This window comes from Tasmannia lanceolata, unplaced genomic scaffold (genome assembly GCF_043159265.1).
Source record: "Tasmannia lanceolata isolate RefF3 unplaced genomic scaffold, GAP_Taslan_0.1 ptg000015l, whole genome shotgun sequence".
In the NCBI taxonomy this organism is placed as follows: domain Eukaryota; kingdom Viridiplantae; phylum Streptophyta; class Magnoliopsida; order Canellales; family Winteraceae; genus Tasmannia; species Tasmannia lanceolata.
The window spans coordinates 33476612-33497611 of NW_027518692.1; the positions used below are offsets into that span (position 1 = coordinate 33476612).

A 21000-nucleotide genomic window follows, 5' to 3' on the forward strand; every position below is an offset into this window, starting at 1 on the left:
CTTCTCACCCTCTCCTCACTCTTACCCTCTCATTTCCCCACCTCACTACTTGATAAACTAAGTCCATGGAAACAAAATTCATGGTTGCCAAACATGGCCTGAGCCTGAGGCTTCATTTTCTATTATTTTCTTTTGCTAAGGCAAAGTGTGAGGAAAATGCAGGAGGGAATATATGTCTTTTATTGTGTGAAATTTTTATACTTTAACACTCCCTCTCACGTGTGACCCTCTATTCAGGGTTGGCCTACACGTGACACATGTGGCCCTTCTTTTGGATTTGGCCGTTGCATGTGGATTTTTGCTATCAAGGAGGTTTAAATTCATGACCTTTGGCTCTGAGGTCATGTGAAACTACCAATTACTCCAAAAGCTTAAGCTGTTGGGGAAGGTGTTGTTAAATCTTTTATACTTTAACATCAAATGCTTGGCCTTGGGACAAGTTACAAATTTACAATCAGTTGGTAGTCTGATAGTACCTCTTCGCTACCAGACTCCTAACAATTGGTAACAAAGCCCACATTCCATGGCTACCAACAGAGATAGAAGACATAGACTCAAGATTGACACACAACAACGTTCTTTTCAAGGAAAACTCCATCATCAATAAGGAGATAAACCAGACCATGAAGCTATCTTAAACCATAGCAGCAATCCGTCGATAGACTGAGTGGATTACGATGTTTGTTTCCTCGATTGAGAGGAAATCCAATCCAAGCCCATTATGTTTGCTTAGTTGATGTTTGTTTCCTCGATTGAGAGGAAATCCAATCCAAGCCCATTATGCTTGCTTAGTTTATCCTCGTTACGTTGTGCAGAACCAACATATCCGGTGTTATTAGTTTACAAGGAAAATCCAATCAATGGTTCCAATGGTATGAACGGACCCAAACCGTCGAACACTTTTGTCATAGTCATCTGTGTCCGACTCGACCCAGCCGAATATGAATTACATGGGGCAAAATTCTTCTTAAAATTACATCTACAGCATGAATTTGAATCTTGCCAAATTCTTGTGGGAACTGAGGATATACTCAAGGCATTTAAGACTCGTGAAAGCCATTATAAGTTTTTAGTAATGCCCTTTGGACTCACCAATGCTCCAACATGCGGCTCACTTACCGTTCTGCCCCACTAAACTAGACTTTACAAGGACATTTGGGACAGTGTTAATTCCATATTTTAGCAAAGCCTCATCCTGCTGAAATACGGCCCTACCAACTTACAAAAAGGATATGATGGTTGTGATTCAAACCATCAATCCTGGTGTTATTTTTGGGGATCCGGGTTGAACTTTACCATCAAATGGGGTCAGGTTCGGGTTTATTCTGATACATGCGTAGATAGGTCCCACTTAGAGTGCAATAAATTGGTTTGGATATCTAGATTGGCGTGTGTTACGTAGTTACCTTATTTTATATTTAGTAAATGGAGATTTGATAGGACTCTTAGCATATTGGCTAGACTCTTAGAATAGCAAGCTATGGAGATTCCAGTTCATTTTTTAGCAAACCCTCAACCGACCCAACCAAAGTTGCACCCCTAATCAACTGGTAGAACATACTTACTGCATCGAAAAATTCAGATTCGAACCGATCTTAGAAGTTTGAAGTACTTGGAACAAAGGGTGACCGCTACAGAGCAGCGAAAATGGATACCAAGTTGTTGGGGGTACGACTATGATTTAGAGTAAAGATAGGCATCCAATTAGAGTTATCTCTCAGCACAACCATCCATTCTTACATTTGTTCAGTTTCTCTGCATTTCTGAAAATGGATTCAAACACGTTAGTTTCCTGCAGATTGGCTGATAACCTCAAAGATGCAATCTGTCAGTGGTGTCAGCGGCATCAATTTTCCAAATCGCTAGGAATAACAGAGGTCCTTTGGTTCCCTCTTCTTACACTCACCAACTTGGATTCTATTGCAGGCAAGAAATCTATCAATCATTCAATCCAAACAGTGGAATTTCATAAATCCCTTGCCATTGAATTTGAATTTATGAATTTTGTCTGCATCACCCTCCTCTTTAGCCCACTTCCAACTCTTCTCCTCTATGTTGGAATCTGTTTCCCACCCAAGAGGTGGTATTCTGTTTTTATTGGAATTTTTTCTATTCTATTTACAGGGAATCGAAATAAAATAGGAATTGAATTAAGATGCCGATTCCGATTCCTTCCTGATTCCGGCAATCCAAACACACCCAAAATGATTCAGCATGTACATTATTTCCAATTCAAAAGGGCTAATTGTAAGTTTTTTGGGTGGTTCTTCTCCCTAGGATTGAGCGGTTGTACGGATGCAAAGAGCCCAGCAAGTGACCAATCACTGCCGGAGCACATTGAGCAGAAGGCAGCGATCGGCGTCGCCCCCTCAGGCAAGAGATTTGGCAAGGCGGTGGCCGGAGAAGAGGTGGAGAATCCATGTAAGAAGGTGAAGATGGAGAATGGTGTGGTGGAGATGGGAAGGAATGTGATGGAAGAGATGCCTTGTGTTTCTACAAGAGGTGGTGGGCCCAATGGGAGGAAGATTGAAGGGTTTTTGTACAGGTATAGAAATGGGGAGGAGGTGAGAATTGTGTGTGTTTGTCATGGAAGCTTTCTCACTCCTGCTGAGTTTGTGAAGCATGCTGGGGGTGGTGATGTTGCACACCCCCTTAGGCATATAGTTGTTACCCCTTCTCCTTCCCTTTTGTAATACTGCTGGGTTTTTTAAGCTGTCCTCCCCCCTCCCCCCTCCCCCCTCCCCCGCTTTTCTTGAAGAAAAAGAAGGAAAGGTATGGGTCAGTACACCTTAACATTTTTTTTCTCTTCAAAAGATTTTTTTTTTTTAATGTAGAGACCTTTGGTTTTTTGAGAAATAGAGAGATGCATCTCTAAATTTGTTATTAGGAAGAATAATGGTAGCTAGACAGAGAGTAAGACCGATATGGGAGAGCCGAACAATGAGAATGTGCCATGTGCGGAAGAAAAAATCCATGGTTTTTCTGGTTGATTTTCCTAAACCAAAGGGCTGGCTTACTTGTGATGTTGGGGTCATGGACCTCATGGTCATTTGTTCGGTCCCTCCTCGGTCTTACCCTAGGTCTCGTTAGCATTATTCTATGAACGTTTGGTTGTGGGGTATTTACCTTGGAGGGTAGTGGGGGTATCGCTAGCATTATTTTACAGTTGTTTGGTTGCAGTTATTTTGACCTTGGAAAGTAGTGTTGTACATAGTAAACGCGGAGGAGAGACCTAGGGTAGTGTTTGACTGTTTGGTGCGTGTGAGAATAGTGGTAGTGTTTGACTGTTTGGTGCTTGTGAGAATAGTGGTGGGGGGGGGTCATTACCAATATAGGGAGGGAAGAGAGAGAGATCCACATGATTTTCTGCAAATATTAAAGATATCCACAGGATTTTCTGCAAATATTAAACTGATTTTGTGCGTTAACACCCTTCAAAAACTTACAATTCCCTTTTTTGGGAAATGTTATCAGCACTATTGTATTTTGATGAGGGCATTCCTCACTTCACTAAAAGTATGGCGCAGTATGGCGTGCACCTATGGTAGGGTTGTAAATGGATATTCGAAAATTCGATTACCGTCCGCATCCGAATCAATTTACAGCGAATATTATCCGAATCCGTTTCAATTGGTTATTATCCGAATCCGTTTATGAGATATCATGCTCTTAACAGATGCGAATTTGGTAAATGGTACATCCGATCCGTTTAACATCTGAGAAGTACATCCTTTTTATTTATTATTAATAAGAGAAAACTGTTGGTGAGCTTAAGCGCATCATTTTTTTTGGTGTGCTTAAGTTGTTATAACGCCTCCCATTGGTGAGCTTAAGCGAGACCCTGCAGGACCCAAACATTTAAACGAATGGGAGGTGTTATAACAACTTAAGCGTACCAAAAAAATGGTGAGCTTAAGCACACCAACAGTTCTCTCTATTAATAATATCATTAATATTTATTTTTAGTAATGACACACTATCTAAATTTTCTTTTTAGAAAAGAAACAAAAAACAAAAAGTGTTTTGCGTGGGAAATGGAGTAATCTCTCATTTTTAAGGGCATTCTTGGAGTTTGACATGGCTTCTTTATGAAGAAACAAATGTGGGCCGTAGGATGAAATAAACAAATGGATGATGGCGATTGAAAGAAGATGATATAGCTTCTAGAGAATTCTAAACTAAAAAGGCCATCTAGGTCATTGATGGAAAATGGACGACTCGGATCAATTTTCCAACTTAGGTTATATAAAAATCCAAAATGCAATTAAAAGAGGGGAATTCTAAGGTTTGCAAGGAGCAGCAAGAGAGGAGAAAGGAAGAGGCCGAAGATTTTGCACGCGAAGTCAACTCAGCATGGGTCACCAACTCAGCATACATGGTAGGTGTAAGACATCTATCATGTGCACTTTAGAATGGGGAGTAATGTTCATCAAAGAAAAAAAAAAGATTTTGCACGTGAAGTCCAGTAAATTTTAAAAAGTATCATGGGCCCACTTCATTCTTGTTGGGTCACAACGTAAATGGATTGTACCTTGAAAAACATTTCCATAGGATGATCCTAACCCTATGATTTTTAGATGGATTGAGCATTATAAAAACCTCAATAGATTGGAGGGCTAAAGGATCATCCTAAGGCGGAGGATTTAAGGGGTACATCCTATATAAGTTGTGGCCGAACAAATGAATGGTCTGGATCATGCTAGATAGCTGTTATCTTCTAATTGTGTGTAATCTTTATTTCATGTCCATCCATCAACGGTTATCCCAAGCAAATAAACGGTCGAGATCATTTAATCAAGTTCTAAGATAAGATTTTGTGGCCATCTTTCTAAAAGAAAGGGAGTGCTGAGGAAGTATCAAGAGGCCATTGGTACTACTTTTTCACAAATTACAGTAAGCAAAGTGATTGCTATAAATCTGAATATAATAATATAAAATATAAAAAGAACAGGATATTGTAAAGGATATTCCATTATCAAGAAAACGTTGATTTTGAGAAAAGTCAATGTTTCAAAGAAAGTCAAGTAGAAAATCAGAGGAAGACGAGAATGGCTTCACTCTGTAAGCACCAAACCTTAATCCCAACTTCTGATTCTTTTCTATCCATGTTTTTCTCTCATTTCCAAGGTTATTTTTTTCATTTTTTGTAGGTTTCTAGTTTGGATTCTTTGATTCTGCCATGGTTTTGGGGATATCTTGTTTTGTTTAGTGGATACTTTGTTTTTTAGCTTTGCTTGCATCTGTAGTTTGATTATCTGAAGCTATTGCTTGATATTTTTTTCCCACTTTAAATTGTTTAAATTTATACTAATAAACTCCAGTCCAATCTAATTGGATTCTGGGTGGAATTTGATTGTAAACTTGCAATCTAAATTTTTATTTAGATTGCAATTTCATTCACAAATTGCACCCAAAATGGAAAAATCCAATTAGATCACACACACACACACTTGAGCACTTTCAATACTAATGTTGCTCTGAACAAAGGGCCCCTGCTTTCATCTAGTTCACACAAATTTGCAATGAGTTGCATATATTTGTCAAAGTTAAATACAAGTGTTTATCATAAATGGCACTCTTTGTTTACTAGAGAGGCGGGATTTCATTTTTAGAATCAGGAGAATCAATGGGTTTATTTGATCTGTGGCAGGGTATATTTCTTTTCTCCTTCTATTACTCATTGGAGGATGTTTTGGAAGGCCTTTCTACCCACTTCCAAGTAAAATGGATTATGAGAATAGACAACCCCTGCAAACATCCCGCCCATACAATATTGCGCATAGAGGTTCAAATGGGGAGATTCCTGAAGAAACTTCTCCTGCATACATGGTAACTTTTGAGTATGCTTTGAGCTTGTTATGTTGATTTAAAAACAATGAGAAATTACATATTTGATCCCATATTTCTTATTTATAAAGGAACAAGGATAGTTTCAAAAGAGAAATCATCTTTGTCGACCTCACAATTGTCAAAACCAACTCCATTGTCAGGAAACAGTTTGCTTTTGCACTGTTATTAAGGGTGATGATTATTTTGATTCAATCATAGAGTTTGTTGTCCTTCTAACCCATAATTTATTTGGGGATGGCAGAGTTAGAACTAAAATTTTTCAGGTATTTGATTGTACTATGATATTCATTGAAGAAGAAAGGTTATGAACGTTTCTTCTATTCTTTGACATGCGAAATCCTTATCTCTAGGTTATGAATGAATGTATGGTTTAGATGTACATATCCTGTATTATTTGTATCTTGCAAGGGTAATTGGGTTATTTTCTTTACTATGTTTACCCTTTAGATGTACATATCCTGTATTATTTGTATCTTGCAAGGGTAATTTGGTTATTTTCTTTACTTTGTTTACTTCATTCTGCCTAGATATTTCTGTTTCATTCCTTTTAGCATACATACACATTGCACGGAAAATCTGAGACATGCTAGTAAAACACAATTTTCTCTTCCTTGGGAGTTTACAAATGCATTGTTGCTTTTTTGGGCTCATCTTTGCCAATGGTAGAATACTCTTTCTGCCATGGGAGTGTGGAAACTAGATGTGTTGGGCTGTATATACTGTCGTATTTTTCTGCGGTTCCTTCCTTAATTTCTATTGATTAGGGACTCTATTCCTTTCTAATGATTTTCTTTTACTAGTATCTATTGGCACCCTTTGTATTATTTTTTAAATATGCTACTGTTATTTAGAAACCAAAGAATAAATAAATAAAGTTTCATGTCATGTACTCACTATGTTCTTTCACTTTTAATTCTTAAATCTTCTTTTGAGAGCTGGGATGGGTCTCTAATATTTTTGGCTGGTTTTTGAAGAGAGCTATTGAAGAGGGTGCAGACTTCATTGAAACCGATATCCTTGCTTCTAAAGATGGTTCACTCGTTTGCTTTCATGATGTTACCCTTGATAATACAACTGATGTTGCGAACCATAAGGAGTTCATTGGTCGTAAGAGAACCTATGAGGTCCAAGGGATGAACATGACTGGATGGTTTGTTGGTAAGAATAAACAGCAACTATTTAGCTGCACTCAATCCATGCTTGGATGATAATTATCGGCCATTACCTGTTTTCCCAAGGATAATACATGGTTTATTGGTATTTGTCATTAATTTTCACTTATTCTGTAAATTGTCAGCTGCCTTCTTTTCAAAGTTGCTATTTGAAAACTTTTCATAGTGCACACCCATGATTTCTTGCAATTATCATACCATTTGTGACGAACCCATACTTACCAGAAACTTCCTAGTTAGATGGGAATCTCGTTTCAGAAGCTAAGTTCTTCTCGCTTCCCACGCTTCATTCCTATTCGTGGTTATGATGTTCAATATTCAAATAGCAGAGACTCACGAAGAAATATTGCGCTATTTACGTGTGAGTGATATTATTGGACCGATCCTTTGGTGGGAAATATTCTTCATTTTAGATAATGAAAGCATTCCTTCCTGCGGATCTTCCTCCAACAGAATCAATGGCATCGGATCTAACTCAACTCTCTCCCTTTCCGGCTTAGCCTACCTTATCTTCTATCCCCCTGGTCGTATTCAAAGGATCTCTTAAGAGTGAAAATATCTCTCCCCTTCTTCTGGCATCACAGCAGGGGAAATGCGCTTCCCTTATGCTTCCTACACATTTCCTCTTCATTAAGAGTACACTTCCTAGTTTTTTCCATCATATAATGCCGCAGGAGTGTATTTAAAAAAGGGTGTATTTAAAACTTAATATTCATCTGAAGTTTCAAATGAAACTTATTCGGATCTTTTTCTAGAAACTTAACACTAAATCTACATGAATAAACATGTGAAACTATAAATACATAAAACTTGTAATTCTAATCAATCGCGACTACTCGTAATATTTACATGCATTAACCCTTCCTCCCAAACCTACTATAACCCTACTCATTTCATACACTTCTTGTTCGCTACAAATAAGGCTTATTACATGCTTCATGTTAACTTTGGTTGGTGCTTCCCACATGTTTCCTCTTTACTTTCTTTAGAACCTTTCGCTTCCCACATTTTCTCTTTTCTAAACCTCGTTTCCCGCTTTCACTCCTCGCACTCAATTCCCACTGCCAAATATGGTCGAACCAAACTTGACTTGTGTGGTTTATAGTTATCACCTCCGTTGTATATAAGAGTCATCTAGCCGTGGTCCCTTGTTAGTTGTTACTTCAACCCTCTCACTGGGACGGAAACAATTGGTTGGTGCCCTCATGCCGCTAGGTCTTTCCAGGCTACCTTGCTTACAGTCTATTCTTTGGTCTTAATTATATTCAGTTCATCGCTGGTATATTTTTTCAACTCTATTCATTCTCCATTTGATTGTTTTGAAAAAAATGGGTGTATGGAAGTAAATCCGTTATGTTCCACTACTGTGGTTAATCTGTGCCTATACTTCATTGTATTATCCTATGGCTATCTTAACAATTTGGGAAGGGGTGGTCCTACTATTTCTACTATAACTTGACGAACCTCTGTTTGCTGTATTATCCTGCTGGCTATCATATTAACTTGGGAAGGGAGTGACCCAGTTATCCGTATAATAACTGGACAGAGTTAAGCTGTGTTTATAATGACATTCCTTTTGATGCGTATTTGGTGTCTCTGGCATAAGAATATTATGATTATCAATTCAATATAAAAAGGCTGAGTGGAATGTAATATTGTAAATTTGTAATCCCAAGCCTGTCAATAATTCGATGTTTGATGGTGTTTGGTTATCACCATTCCAGTAGCAGGCCTTATATGTTATACTTAAACTATTGGAGGTAAGACTCAAATATAAACAGGCCTTCTGCTTATACATCAACAATTTTTCATGGGTATCAAATCTATTGATAGAAGTGAAAACTGTGAAGTGACCAATTACTCCAAAAGCTTAAGCTATTGGAGATGGTGTTATTTAAGCTTTTATACTTTAACTCCCCCTCACGCGTGGTCCCTCTTTTTAGGGTTGGCGTACATGTGGCACGTGAGGCCCCTCTTTTGGGTTAGCCATTAAATGTGGATTTTTAATATCAAGGAGTTTTTGAACTCAGGAGCTTTACTCTGATACCATGTGAAACAACCAATTACCCCAAAAACTTAAGCTATTGGAGATGGTGTCATTTAAGGTTTATATTAAAAAAAATGATCTTGCCAAACCTTGTCTAACTTAAATTTTTCCCTGTATGAGAGGAATCTCGTAATCCTTTCTGTAAGCTGCTAAGAAAATTCAACACAAGCTCAAATGGATTAGTGAGAATTGGTGCATAGTATCAAGTCCAAGCTTCCATGTTAGTCTACTATACTTCTTTGTTTTTCTGAGTTCTTTTTATTCGTTTTTTAGTAATACCTAGCAGTCAAACCCAGCTCAGAAATTTGAAGAGTCTTTATAATCAACCTGATAGGCATAAACAACAATTGAAAGAATGAGAGTGGAGGTTAGAACATAACATCACACATACCAGGCCATTCTTATAGAGGAAGAGTTCTAATAACACAATTGAATAATTGAAAAGTGATTCCCAACCGCTTATAGAAAAGATGGAAGGGCTCTAAACACAAATTTCAAAGATGTCAAACTAAACTTTTCACTTGCTAACCTAAATACAAGAAAAGACATAAGATAAAACACAGAGATTTAACAAAATCTAGGACAATACTAAACTATGTAGCATTCACATCTTTAACTCTCCCCTCTAAAATAATTAATGTTCTGAGGTCTTTCCGTCTTCAATAGAAGCTGATCTAGATCCAATGTAGTTATTTATCACAATCTACCACTCAATTAAGCAAAAATTTGCATAGATTAGATAAGCACCAATGAGTAAGGAAAAATTAGTGTACCAAAAAAAATCCGATTTCCTTCTCGAAAAAGATCAACCACGAATTGCAGCAAACAGGAAAATAAAGTGAGAAACACAATAACACAATGCAATGCAAGAAGACAAGATTTATGTGGTTCGGCAGTGTGCGTGCGTCCACTGAAGAAGATTTCCACTATTTCAGTCTAGGGTTACAAACTCTCTTCTTCTTGGCCAAGAAAACCAAAGAAAACTTACTTCCCGTGACCCTAACATATGGCTTATATATCAGCGCTGCTACATAGAGAAAATTACCGAAATACCCTTTGGTGTAAACCCATAAACTAAATTTACCTTTCGGGACTCTGCCCCGGAAACCCCGGCAGAGGCGCACTGCTCCCTATACCCCAACTCGACCCGCATGTGCGTTGCGCACATTAGTCCATCAGGTGTCATGTATAATGCCAGAACACAAGACATCTGCACAACAAAGTACACAACATAACCTGAATATTCGATAAAAAATGAGATTCTTAAGATACAAAAATACACCAGCAATAGATCGGCATGATGAACAGAAACTAAACAAGCACAAATCATGAATGAACCTCCCTCATTTATCTGTAAACTTCAAAACCAATGTTGCAGTTCTTGCGAATGCAAATAGCCGTGGGCCGGTGCCAAACCAGGAAAGTGATCAAATTAATGTATGCTCATCATGTCCAACACGTGAATCACAAATACTCCGAAAGAGCAGATGTTACTTTTAAAATAAAAGAAGAAAAAGAGAGGGAACTGAAAATTCTTGAAATTTCTCCAAATTGGTTCTAGAGATTAACTATTTTGGGTTTGCATCTCTTAATAGGTAGCATGTGCTGTAATAATCTGAATCTCTGTATTTTTTGTGCATAGATCATGTTTTTATGCACATGATCTTATTACCATTCAGCCTATAATTATCATTTTGCAGACATCACTCTTATACCCTTCTGTTATTCATGTTAGACAATACTCTATACATTTTGAAGCGTAAATGACAGTCTGTTCTACTATGCTCTTAGCCTAAAAGAATTATAAAATAAAGATTGAGCCCCAATAGGGCCCTGATTTTTACATTAACTGAAGCTTATGGTGATTATGTGCAGTTGACTTCACACTAAAAGAACTAAAATCATTACGGGTGAAGCAGAGGTACGAGTTCCGGGATCAACAATATAATGGTCAGTTTCTGTCTAGGACAATTTTTTGGACTTGCCTTTTTCTAGCTTTATTGAGCTTTACATTTTCTAGTATTTACACTATTATTGGTCTTTATTTGACAGTCCAGTGGCTTGTTGTTTTGCTGATATCATGAGAAAATGCTTTATTTACTAAGATTCAAGTCTGATGCATCAAAGACAATGATTCAGGCATGGCTAGATAATCCTCCTAGCCATATTTTTTTAATATATATAGCTGGGATAGAAACCTGGGGTACCTTCTGATTGTGATGTTTGATACCTTCAAAATTGAGCTAGGGTTTCCAACCCACCCGACCAATTTTTACTTGCTAGAAGCCAGTACTTATTTAGTAACTGTGTGCTTTAAATGTAAAATGACCATTGCCATGTTGATGATCTCTTTCTACCAACCATCACAAAATGGAATTGACATTATGTATGATTTTACAATGTGGTTATTGTCAAAGATAAGCGGCAACATCTATGCGTATGTATGTATAAAAGACTGACCATCTGGATATGTCTTTTGTTTCACATTTTTCACACTTTAACTTTTGTTTCGAATTTTTGCCCTTTAATAAAAGTCTTTGCATCTGGTAAAGTAAACAGATGGAAGAAATCCTAGAGGAGAACATCTGGGTACTGAGATTGATTTAGAGAAGAAGCAATAGGAGGAAATGAATCAAAGCGGAGAAAGAGAATAGAGGGCATGTAGTTGTAGGGTTTGAGAGTGCAAATCCCATGATCCCACAAGATGTCTTATATAGTAATGCACTTATGAGTCCTTACAAATTTTCCTACTAGGGCATCCATTTTGATCGGCCCCACCTCAATGACTCACTAATATCAGAAAATACATTTGAAAAGCTATACAAAAGCCACGCAAACTTCCCATCTCTTAACACCCCTCAAGTTGGATCATAGATATCATCCATGCACATCTTGGAACAAATACTGCCTAACCGACTCCGATCAAGTGGCTTCGTGAATGTATCTACCAACTAATCTTTAGACCTCATTTATGGATTATATATTAATTTGCTCATTGTCTTCCTGTGAAAAAAATGGAAATCTACTTCAATATACTTAGCTATCTCGTGGATCACTAGATTACTAGCAATATATGTAGCTGACTGGTTATCACATATCACTTTATTTTTATTTTTTGAAAGTTATCACATATCACTTTATTGGCTTGTCAACCTCAACCCATCTCTTTTAGTTGATTCTTGAACCACATTAAATGACATAATTTTAGCCATTGCACAATGCCCAGCCTTTTCACTTGAGCATACAACTACATAGCTTCTTGGCATGCCAAGTAACAAGGTTGTCACCAACAAAAGTACTACACCGGATAGTACAATGTTTGTCAAAAGGCGATCCTTTCCAATCTGTGTCAGAAAAACTTTCTAAGTAAGACATTTTTCTTAAAAACAGTTCCTCCAGTGCCCTCTTTAAGTACTACAGAATATGTTGAGTTTTCTTGGCTGACAAGGAGAGTTTGTAATCCTAAACCAAAATAGTGAAACTCTTCTGCCGTGGACATAGCCACACTGCCGAACCACGTAAATCTTGTGTTTTTTTTTCTTTTTCTTTTTCTTTTGCGATTGTGTTTCTTGCATCTCTTCTTGCCGTACATTGTGTTTGATCCTACTCTGAGAGATTGAAGATCTCTCGGTTTTCTACAGGTTTTGGTCTTGGATTGTTCTAATTCCCTGGATTGTTCAAGAAAGGGGACTCGTATGCATGGATTTAAATTTCGGTCTCGGTTTCGGTTTCCAGTTGAAACTGAAATTCTGAAATCCGGTAATAAAAAAGTATTATTTTTTTAATTCCACAGAAATTTTGGAATAATACTAAATTTTTTTTTAAAAAAAATCAAAATTTCAAAATTTCGGCCATTTCGCAAAATTCCGGTTTCAGTCCCAACCGAAATCCGAAAATTTCGGATTTCGGCCGAAATTTAAAACCATGCTGCTATTTAAGATTTCTTGGGATTTATGGGACTGAGAGATGGTCGATGGAATAGGGATTGGAATAAGGTTTTTTTGGTAGAGGATGCAGACACTGGATGTAGGTATTTTGGGACTGAGGAGGGTCGAAGCAAGCCCAGGGTCAGCCGTGTTGCAAGGTTAATGGATTGGTTTACTTGCACAATAAACACAAGTTGAAGCTGATGGATTCAAGAACTGAAAACAAGGGATATAAATCAAATGATAAGAGAAAGTACAAACCTAGAATCACTCTAGTGTTCGTAGGAGTCACACCTAGGGCAGAGCATCACACTCCAAACTCCAAAGTATAAGGTCTGTACCAAGCAAGCTGAATATCATAAAATTCTAAAGGCCTTGCATATTTATATGCAAAGCAAACCCCATGAAAATTTGGTTGTGGGCTCTTAGGATTCTAGTCTTATTCCCACTTCAAAGTTTAAAGACCAATCTCAAGCTGCCACATAGACAAGACTTTGACTCTTATTCACCGAAATCTTGGACTCCTTATTTGACTAAACACGTAAAAAGTAAAAACAAAACTTTAAATAATATTAATAGGATTCTAGCCCCTAAAAAATTTGAACTCTCCCTCATATCGCAAGTGTTTTATGGGACCTCTTGGGTCACTTAAATGACTCAAGTGAATTAAACATGTGTGGGCCCTCTTGGTTCACTTAAATGACTTAAGTGAATTAAAAATAAAAGACCAAATAAGACCAAACTACTCTTACAACTAAAAGGCAAGACAAATGTCCCCATTATCTAGGGAATCACCCCACCCTCTCCCATCATTCTCATGCCAAGCCAAGTCAAGACAAGGTCTTTGGAGTTGAGTCCTTGTTGTCTCCTTTGGTACACTTAAAGGCGCTGCTTTAGATTCCTATCATTGCCATTTACACATAAGCAATTTAATTCCAAGGAAAGAAACTGCCTGAAACTATCTTACGATACATCAAGGAAGGTTTAACAGTGACATGCTATGATACGTGGTAAAATCTACTAACATAGTCCTTGTGTTGTTGTTGATGTTAGATATGGGCATCTTCTCATGTGATTTGCTTTTGCTCCACGCATTGTGTACAGAAAACCTTTGTTCTTCATTAGCCGCTTAAAACTAGTTTTATGCCTTCCCTTCTACCTGATTGAATAACACCAGATGACAGTCTCTCATTCAAACGTGTCATGCAGGGAAATTCACAATTATTACATTTGATGAATTCATTTCAATTGCGTTGGATGCCCCCAGAGTTGTTGGGATCTATCCAGAGATTAAGAGCCCAGTTTTCATCAATCAGCATGTAAGTGATTTTTCCTTGCTATTTGTTGCTTGAAATAGTTAGTAATGGAATGTACACTTCATGATTAGCCAATTCTTAAATGAGGAAGGGACTACATTGTGGTTTATACTTCGTTGTATACCCTTACTGTATTAGCAAATGGTTTGCCTCTCCCCATCAAATCTTGTAGCTTTTGGACAACATTTCAATACATGCAGTTGAGGATGTTACTTTCGACAGGTCAAATGGAGTGATGGAAAGAAGTTTGAAGACAAGTTTGTAGAGAAACTTCTGGACTATGGATACAAAGGTGCCTATATGTCAAAAGATTGGCTAAAGAAACCAGTATTTATCCAGTCGTTTGCTCCAACCTCACTTATATATATTTCAAACCTGACGGATTCGCCCAAAATCTTCTTAATCGATGATGTAACAGTGCCAACTCAAGATACAAATCAGGTTCATCTCTTCCCCCTTATATTGTTTCTTGTTAACTTATATTACCTACTCCTAACAGATAAGAGCAATGATTTGAATGGAATTTGCCTAGTCCTAACAGATAAGAGGAATGAATGGAATTTGATAATTTATTTTGGAGCCTGACTACATTCTGATATTTTTTACATCCTGCCTGATAAGAGTTTAATCAAGTTAGTGTGCATGTGATACTTGGACTCTTGGGAGTCATTATCCAATTTAGCTAGAAAGACCAAAGTTTCTTTCCTTGTAATAATAAAAGTGGGATTTTTTTTCTCGCAGTACAGATTTGTCTTTGGCTCTCTATTTCTTAGGGCATCATATTTATATGGATGGTTATGAAAACATATACAACCTCATATTAAATAAACTAGTGAGACAATATCATTTGCATTTATGAAATAAAATATCTAATGTCCAAAGTAGTTAGAGATGTTGGATGAACCCCAATATATAGGTCATATGGTAAAGCGGTGTCAGATTCTCTATGGGGAAAGAATATTTTCTCTCCCATACACGCGCGCGAGAGTTATCTGTACATTGAAACCAGAAAGCACTGCAAATCTGGTTTAAATACAATATCATTTTTGAAGTAGAAGCAGTGTCCTTGATCTGAGTCATGAAAAGACTGCTAAGATGAACAAGGGAGGAAAAAGAATAGAGATAAATAAAAGGTAATGCCCCGTTCATTTAAGATTATGACAACCTATTGTGAGTGCCAAACTGATTATTGGACTCAAAATTAGACTTAAATTTGAGTCCAATAATCGGTTTATCACTCACAACGGTTGTCATAATCTTAAACAAACAGGGCCTAAGTGGAGAGAAATCGTGAGCTATTCCTATTGTGGCAATTCTTTTTTATTAGACCCTTAAGTTGCTTCACCATTCAAAAAAACCCTTAAGTGGCTTCTAAAGCAAATTACGTATGAAATTAAAAATAGCAATATGGTATGTGCTTCATGAACACTCCCCTTCAAGCTTGGGAAAGATGTCCATCAATCATTTGCGACTTGGAAGAGTAAGAAGCTGATTTCTCGTAAGAGACTTAGTGAACACATCAGCTAATTGACACCTATTGAATGTAAAGAGTAGCGATCGATATAGTTTTAAATTTCCACTGAAACCGACACGAAACAATAAAAAAAATTCGTTTACATCCCTACCAAAAAACATACCGAAACCAAGATTGTTCCATTAAATAATTTGACATTCATTCCATTTAGCCTAACTGTATTGATTTGAAAGTAGGATTTTTCATATGATTAGAACTAAAAAGTCCCCATTCCTTGACACCCAATGGTCATATTTGATGATTGTTCTTCAGCCATTAAATATCAAACACTTCACCGCACAAACCATAAACATCATACTAGACATCACAAACTAGAGAGAAGATGCTCTACAAGTCATACAACATAGGATTTCTAAAGCCTAACTGCAACCTTCAAAACTTAAAGGAGGGCAGCAATAATGGGGATGGAGAATCAACACATCTCCAATAATAATCCTCCAATCTTCCCAAAGTCACGTCCTATATCGCCCAGACAATGGTATGATCCTATCAGATTCATCGATGCATGCATGAGAGATCTAAATCTGAAGATCGTCACCAAACTTTTGTTTCCCAAAAAGAAAAAAAGAAAAAAACTGGGTTTTCCAATCAACCCCTTAAATTTTGCCCAAAAAAAAAAAACAATAATATGTATTTTAATAATCACCTAAATAAGGATCTTTTATATGATCAAAGGCTTGGATGGGATTAAAAGGTGTCTAGGAGCTGTACGGTTGATGTTGTCAATCACACGGCCATACGGACACAAGTGGATAAATACCTTTTCTTCAATCCAATCAATAAGAACCATACGAAATTTAGAGAGGAGAGATACCGTCCGTGGAGACCGAGAATATGAATTCTTGGGTCTCAGACAGGCTCTGAGACCATGGTAAGAGAGAGAGAGAGAGAGAGAGAGAGTTCATATGTAAAAGCATGCAAAAGTGTCATGTCTACCTCTATCGGCTATGTTGTCTCATCTCATAATTTTACTTGGTTGCTGTTGCGACTATATTGTTTATATTATTGCCATTATTATTTACACTTGATCAAAATTTTATTTGTCTAACATTTGCTTATGAAAATTCCTATGGGTAACATGCAGTCATATTGGGAAATTACTTCAGACAGTTACTTCGAATTCATAAAGGAGTATGTGGTGGGCATTGGCCCATGGAAAGATACATTAGTGGGTACACAGAACAATTATTTGTTGACACCCACAGACCTTGTTGCCCGAGCTCATGCCAAGGACCTACAGGTATTTTATCTTGCTCTCTTGGCATTGTATGTAATAGTGTGTTACATACCTAGTTGCGCATACAGAAAAGAAGAAACCTTCATTTTTGCATGCACCCATATTAGGTAGATATTAAGCTATACATCAGATGCGAATAAGATCACTGGCTACTTCTAAACATTAGTTGAAATTGATGAAAATCTGAATAGAGCTAAGACCCTTTTTGTGCTGGTGTTGATCAGCTAACTATTAAGATTGGGTGTTCCTTTCCTCTAGTCCAGAGGATATCTTGGGGAGCATAATACTAGTTTTGTGCTGTCTTTAGTTTTGTAGTTATTCTCAAAAAGAACAAAAAAAGGCCCTTTTTGAAGATGAAATACTTGTTCCTGGATGATGCCCTTTTTGAAGATGAACAAAAAAAGGCACAAAAAAAAGCATTACGATACTGAAATGTTTTAATTTTGCATTCACTCAGACCAAAGCCAGCCATTTCATCCCTTCTATCACTTTTTTTTAAAGAAGAGTACTTTTTTGAAGGGCCTTATCATATTTCATTGAATCAAAGCACAAACCACATACATATGTCAGTTCTCATTGATGTCAAAATTAGCATATCATAGACCCAATGGTACAATATGTAATAACTTGATCAGATCATGGCGGTCTCATCTCACTCCCACTATTAAAACTCTTCTCATTCAAAGAAGCACCAATTTACCAAGTCCATGTAATGCACACCGAATTCTGGACCACTCTTTATGAGTCATTTATTAACTCCCCCGAGTCGACTTGGCTATGACCCTACTGAGTCAATAAAAAACTCGTCTTGCATGTCAATAAGAATCTTGCTGCATCAATCATTAACTCACTCGAATCAATATTATCTTTTACCTTGGGTGATCCAAGTAAGAGTTTTCAAACATGGCTCTGCACTGATTGAGTTGAGTGGCTAATTTAGGATTTTTTTCTATTAATTCCATCAGGAATGTGATAAATTGCAGACTATGTAGATTGAATTGAGCATGTACTAGGTAGTGATGAGTATGAATATGATTTCCTAGCCCTAAACCATATAAAGCCTTCATATGCTCTATCTCACAAATATCATTCTCGGGAATTTCCCAGCAAGGGAAAATCTCAGGATATATTAATTTTATTTTTAATTTTTGGGGTTTATATTGGGAAAATTGATAAAATAAAAATATTTAAAAATATAAGTATTAAGAAAATAAAATAAAATATCATAAAAATATCACGACGTTATTGTGATATTATTGCGATAAATGAAAATATCGCTATATTTTTTTAAATTCTCGAGATTATTTCGGGATTTTGTTGTTTTATCAAAATATCACGATAAAATCGCTATATTTTGAAAATATCAGAGATATTTGTGACATAGCATATGCTTCATGTGCATCAAATCACAGTCACATCCACGGCATTGGTATTTTCCAATGTATTCTGTCTGTGGATCCGTTTTCTTGTCAGAGTTTCCTTTTCCTTTTAGTTCTATTATTCTGAATTGTAGGGCTCTTATCTGCAAGAGATTTATCATCTTTCTATGATTTTTTTCTTATGTTCTTATGACTCTTTCAGGTTCATCCATACACATACAGGAATGAGAACATGTCCTTACACTGGAACTTTCACCAGGACCCATATGCAGAATTTGATTACTGGATAAACACCATTGGAGTCGATGGGCTTTTCACTGATTTTACAGGAAGCCTCCATCACTTTCAGAATTGGAACAAACCAGCAAAGGATGATAAAGATGCATCTGATTTATTGCGTAAGATTTTATTGATGATCAACTCCTACAAAAAGGTATGAGGACTATTTTTTATTCCTTTTAGATTTTTTAAGAATAGGTTAAGAATACTGTTCTCCAGAGCTCAATGTTCACTTTGGGGTCTTTAAAATGATGTTTCTCTTTCTAGTATTATTATCTGAACATTGGCTATTTATTGCCAATTATGCAATAAAATCATAAAAATTCAACCAAAATTGCTGCTTGGGAGTTTGCTATTTTTTTTTACTACCTCAGTTACTGATTTCGTCTGCTAATGGCATTGTTTTAAAAGGCTTTTACCTATAACCACAATATCAGACTACACAAATGCAGCAAAAATGCCACCACAGTTTCTGTTATTTGCTAGGAAACAAAGGAAGGCTATTTAGGATGATGTGATATGTCTCCCTTGTGTGTATGTATCATGGCTTGGGAGATTGCCATGCCTCCCATAGCAAGTTACTTTGAAAAAAAAATTGTCGTAATAGATTGACCAAAATATCCCCATTCCAGGGATAAATTTTCATAGGGTTCATTGCTTACATTAGTGGTTTTGGGAGCCAGATGAGGCTACTGATGACTCTAATGTCACCCCCTTGACCAATATGGTGCTGAAAAAGAGTGGCCGATAAAAATGACATAGAAACAGTTTGCAGAATGGATAAAAATGGCCAGAGTTTCACTGATGGGAAATGGTCTAAATCAGACAGAAAAAGTAATCTAAAACCTATCTTAATATAAACCTTAAATGTTGCGGTACTCGTTTATTACCCTAAATGTGGAACTTGCAGTACTCATCTCTATCCCTTAAGGTGAAACCACAAACATGTCAACCCAATGCGATAGCCATATAACATAGATAATATTGTAAACTAGTTCTATATTCATTCATTACCAAAAGGAAATAAGGTCTGTGATGTAACATATATAACACCTTAAATCCTCCCCGACCCAATTATTGATTCGTCTGAGTCAACTCCCTTTTACTCTGGTCTAGTTCTTGTCTGAGACCTAGTTTTTCTCGCTCAAGTCAGTCAAAACTCATGTGACTGACTCGCACATGAGTTAATGAAAAATCGACCACGCCAATCATTGACTCGCCTGAATTGATTTCATTTTACCTTGGCCAATTTCTCTTCCGAGTCCAAGTTTTATTACACTGATATATAATGTGTCTATATTTGAAAGATTAGTTCTATTTCCATTGACAACCAACTTAGAAATAGGGTCCACGACATCGATATACAATGTGTCTATATCTGAAAGATCAGTTTTATTAACATTGATAACCAAGTAGAAATAGGGGTTGATTTTATATTTATATATCCAAGAAGACAAAAAAAAAAATCACAGAAACAAGCCCAAATTCATTACTATAAAACAAAATAAGGCATTGTAGTCCTAATCCCGTAGAAGTTGATCAATCACTGTTTCAAGAACAATAAATAGAAAGAAAATTTGTTTGATGGTTTGTATCCGATAACAGCATTGACAGTGATGATGATGAAGATGCCGATGAAGTCGCAACGGGTTCTTTAGGCAGTGGCGACAAGGAGAATTATCCGATTGAATTCATGAAAATCCACCATCTCTCTCTACGAGCTTGTTGAATTTCACTTGTTTTTTTTTGACAATTATTCTATGTACTTTTTTTGCTTCTTAGTTGGCTATATAATTTAAGGGTGTTCTCATCGTTTCCCTTGTAAGGAGAAGAAACTCATAGAACAGAAACATGCCTTTTTCGTTTTTATATTAGTAAATGGAGGATAAATATTTCCTTCAAAATGTATTCAAACGGAAGAAAAAATGTTGTCTGTAGTGTTTGACTATTAACTAAGTACAGGTTTATTTCTTGGAAAAATTACAAAATACTCCATAGATTAAAATTTATCAACAAAAATCTGCTAATTTTTTGATAATTACTAGACCAATTGCCAAATCACTTGTGAAACTTACAAAAGAGGAGACCATGATATTGTGGCTTGACAGTAATTTGGTGCTTTTATAGAAAATATGTTCTAATAAGGCAACCATGAATTTTTTTTCCATGGAAAATTAGCGTACCCACTGGTGAGGAAGGGCGGGAGAGGGAAAAGACCTGAGAGGGATTTGAGTGAGGTGAGGATGAGAAAAGGTAGAAA

At 36.7% G+C, this 21000-nt stretch overlaps 1 protein-coding gene across 4 annotated transcripts; it reads left to right on the plus strand.

Annotated features, from left to right (window-relative positions):
• Positions 1-1754: 1754 nt before the first annotated feature.
• On the plus strand, positions 1755-20552 carry LOC143846699 (glycerophosphodiester phosphodiesterase GDPD6-like). 4 transcript variants are annotated; one of them, XM_077355204.1, is made up of 9 exons: positions 1755-1926; positions 5651-5829; positions 6825-7008; positions 10945-11019; positions 14205-14314; positions 14534-14752; positions 16930-17085; positions 18664-18894; positions 20346-20552. In XM_077355204.1, exons 1-9 carry the CDS (start codon positions 1770-1772, stop codon positions 20349-20351), a joined length of 1317 nt encoding a protein of 438 aa, XP_077211319.1. In that variant the 5' UTR covers positions 1755-1769; the 3' UTR covers positions 20352-20552. The 4 variants fall into 4 exon arrangements, with proteins under 4 accessions (XP_077211319.1, XP_077211321.1, XP_077211320.1 ...); XM_077355206.1 differs by lacking the exon at positions 1755-1926 and adding an exon at positions 2396-2545; XM_077355205.1 differs by lacking the exon at positions 1755-1926 and adding an exon at positions 4870-5127.
• The last annotated feature ends 448 nt before the right edge of the window (positions 20553-21000 follow it).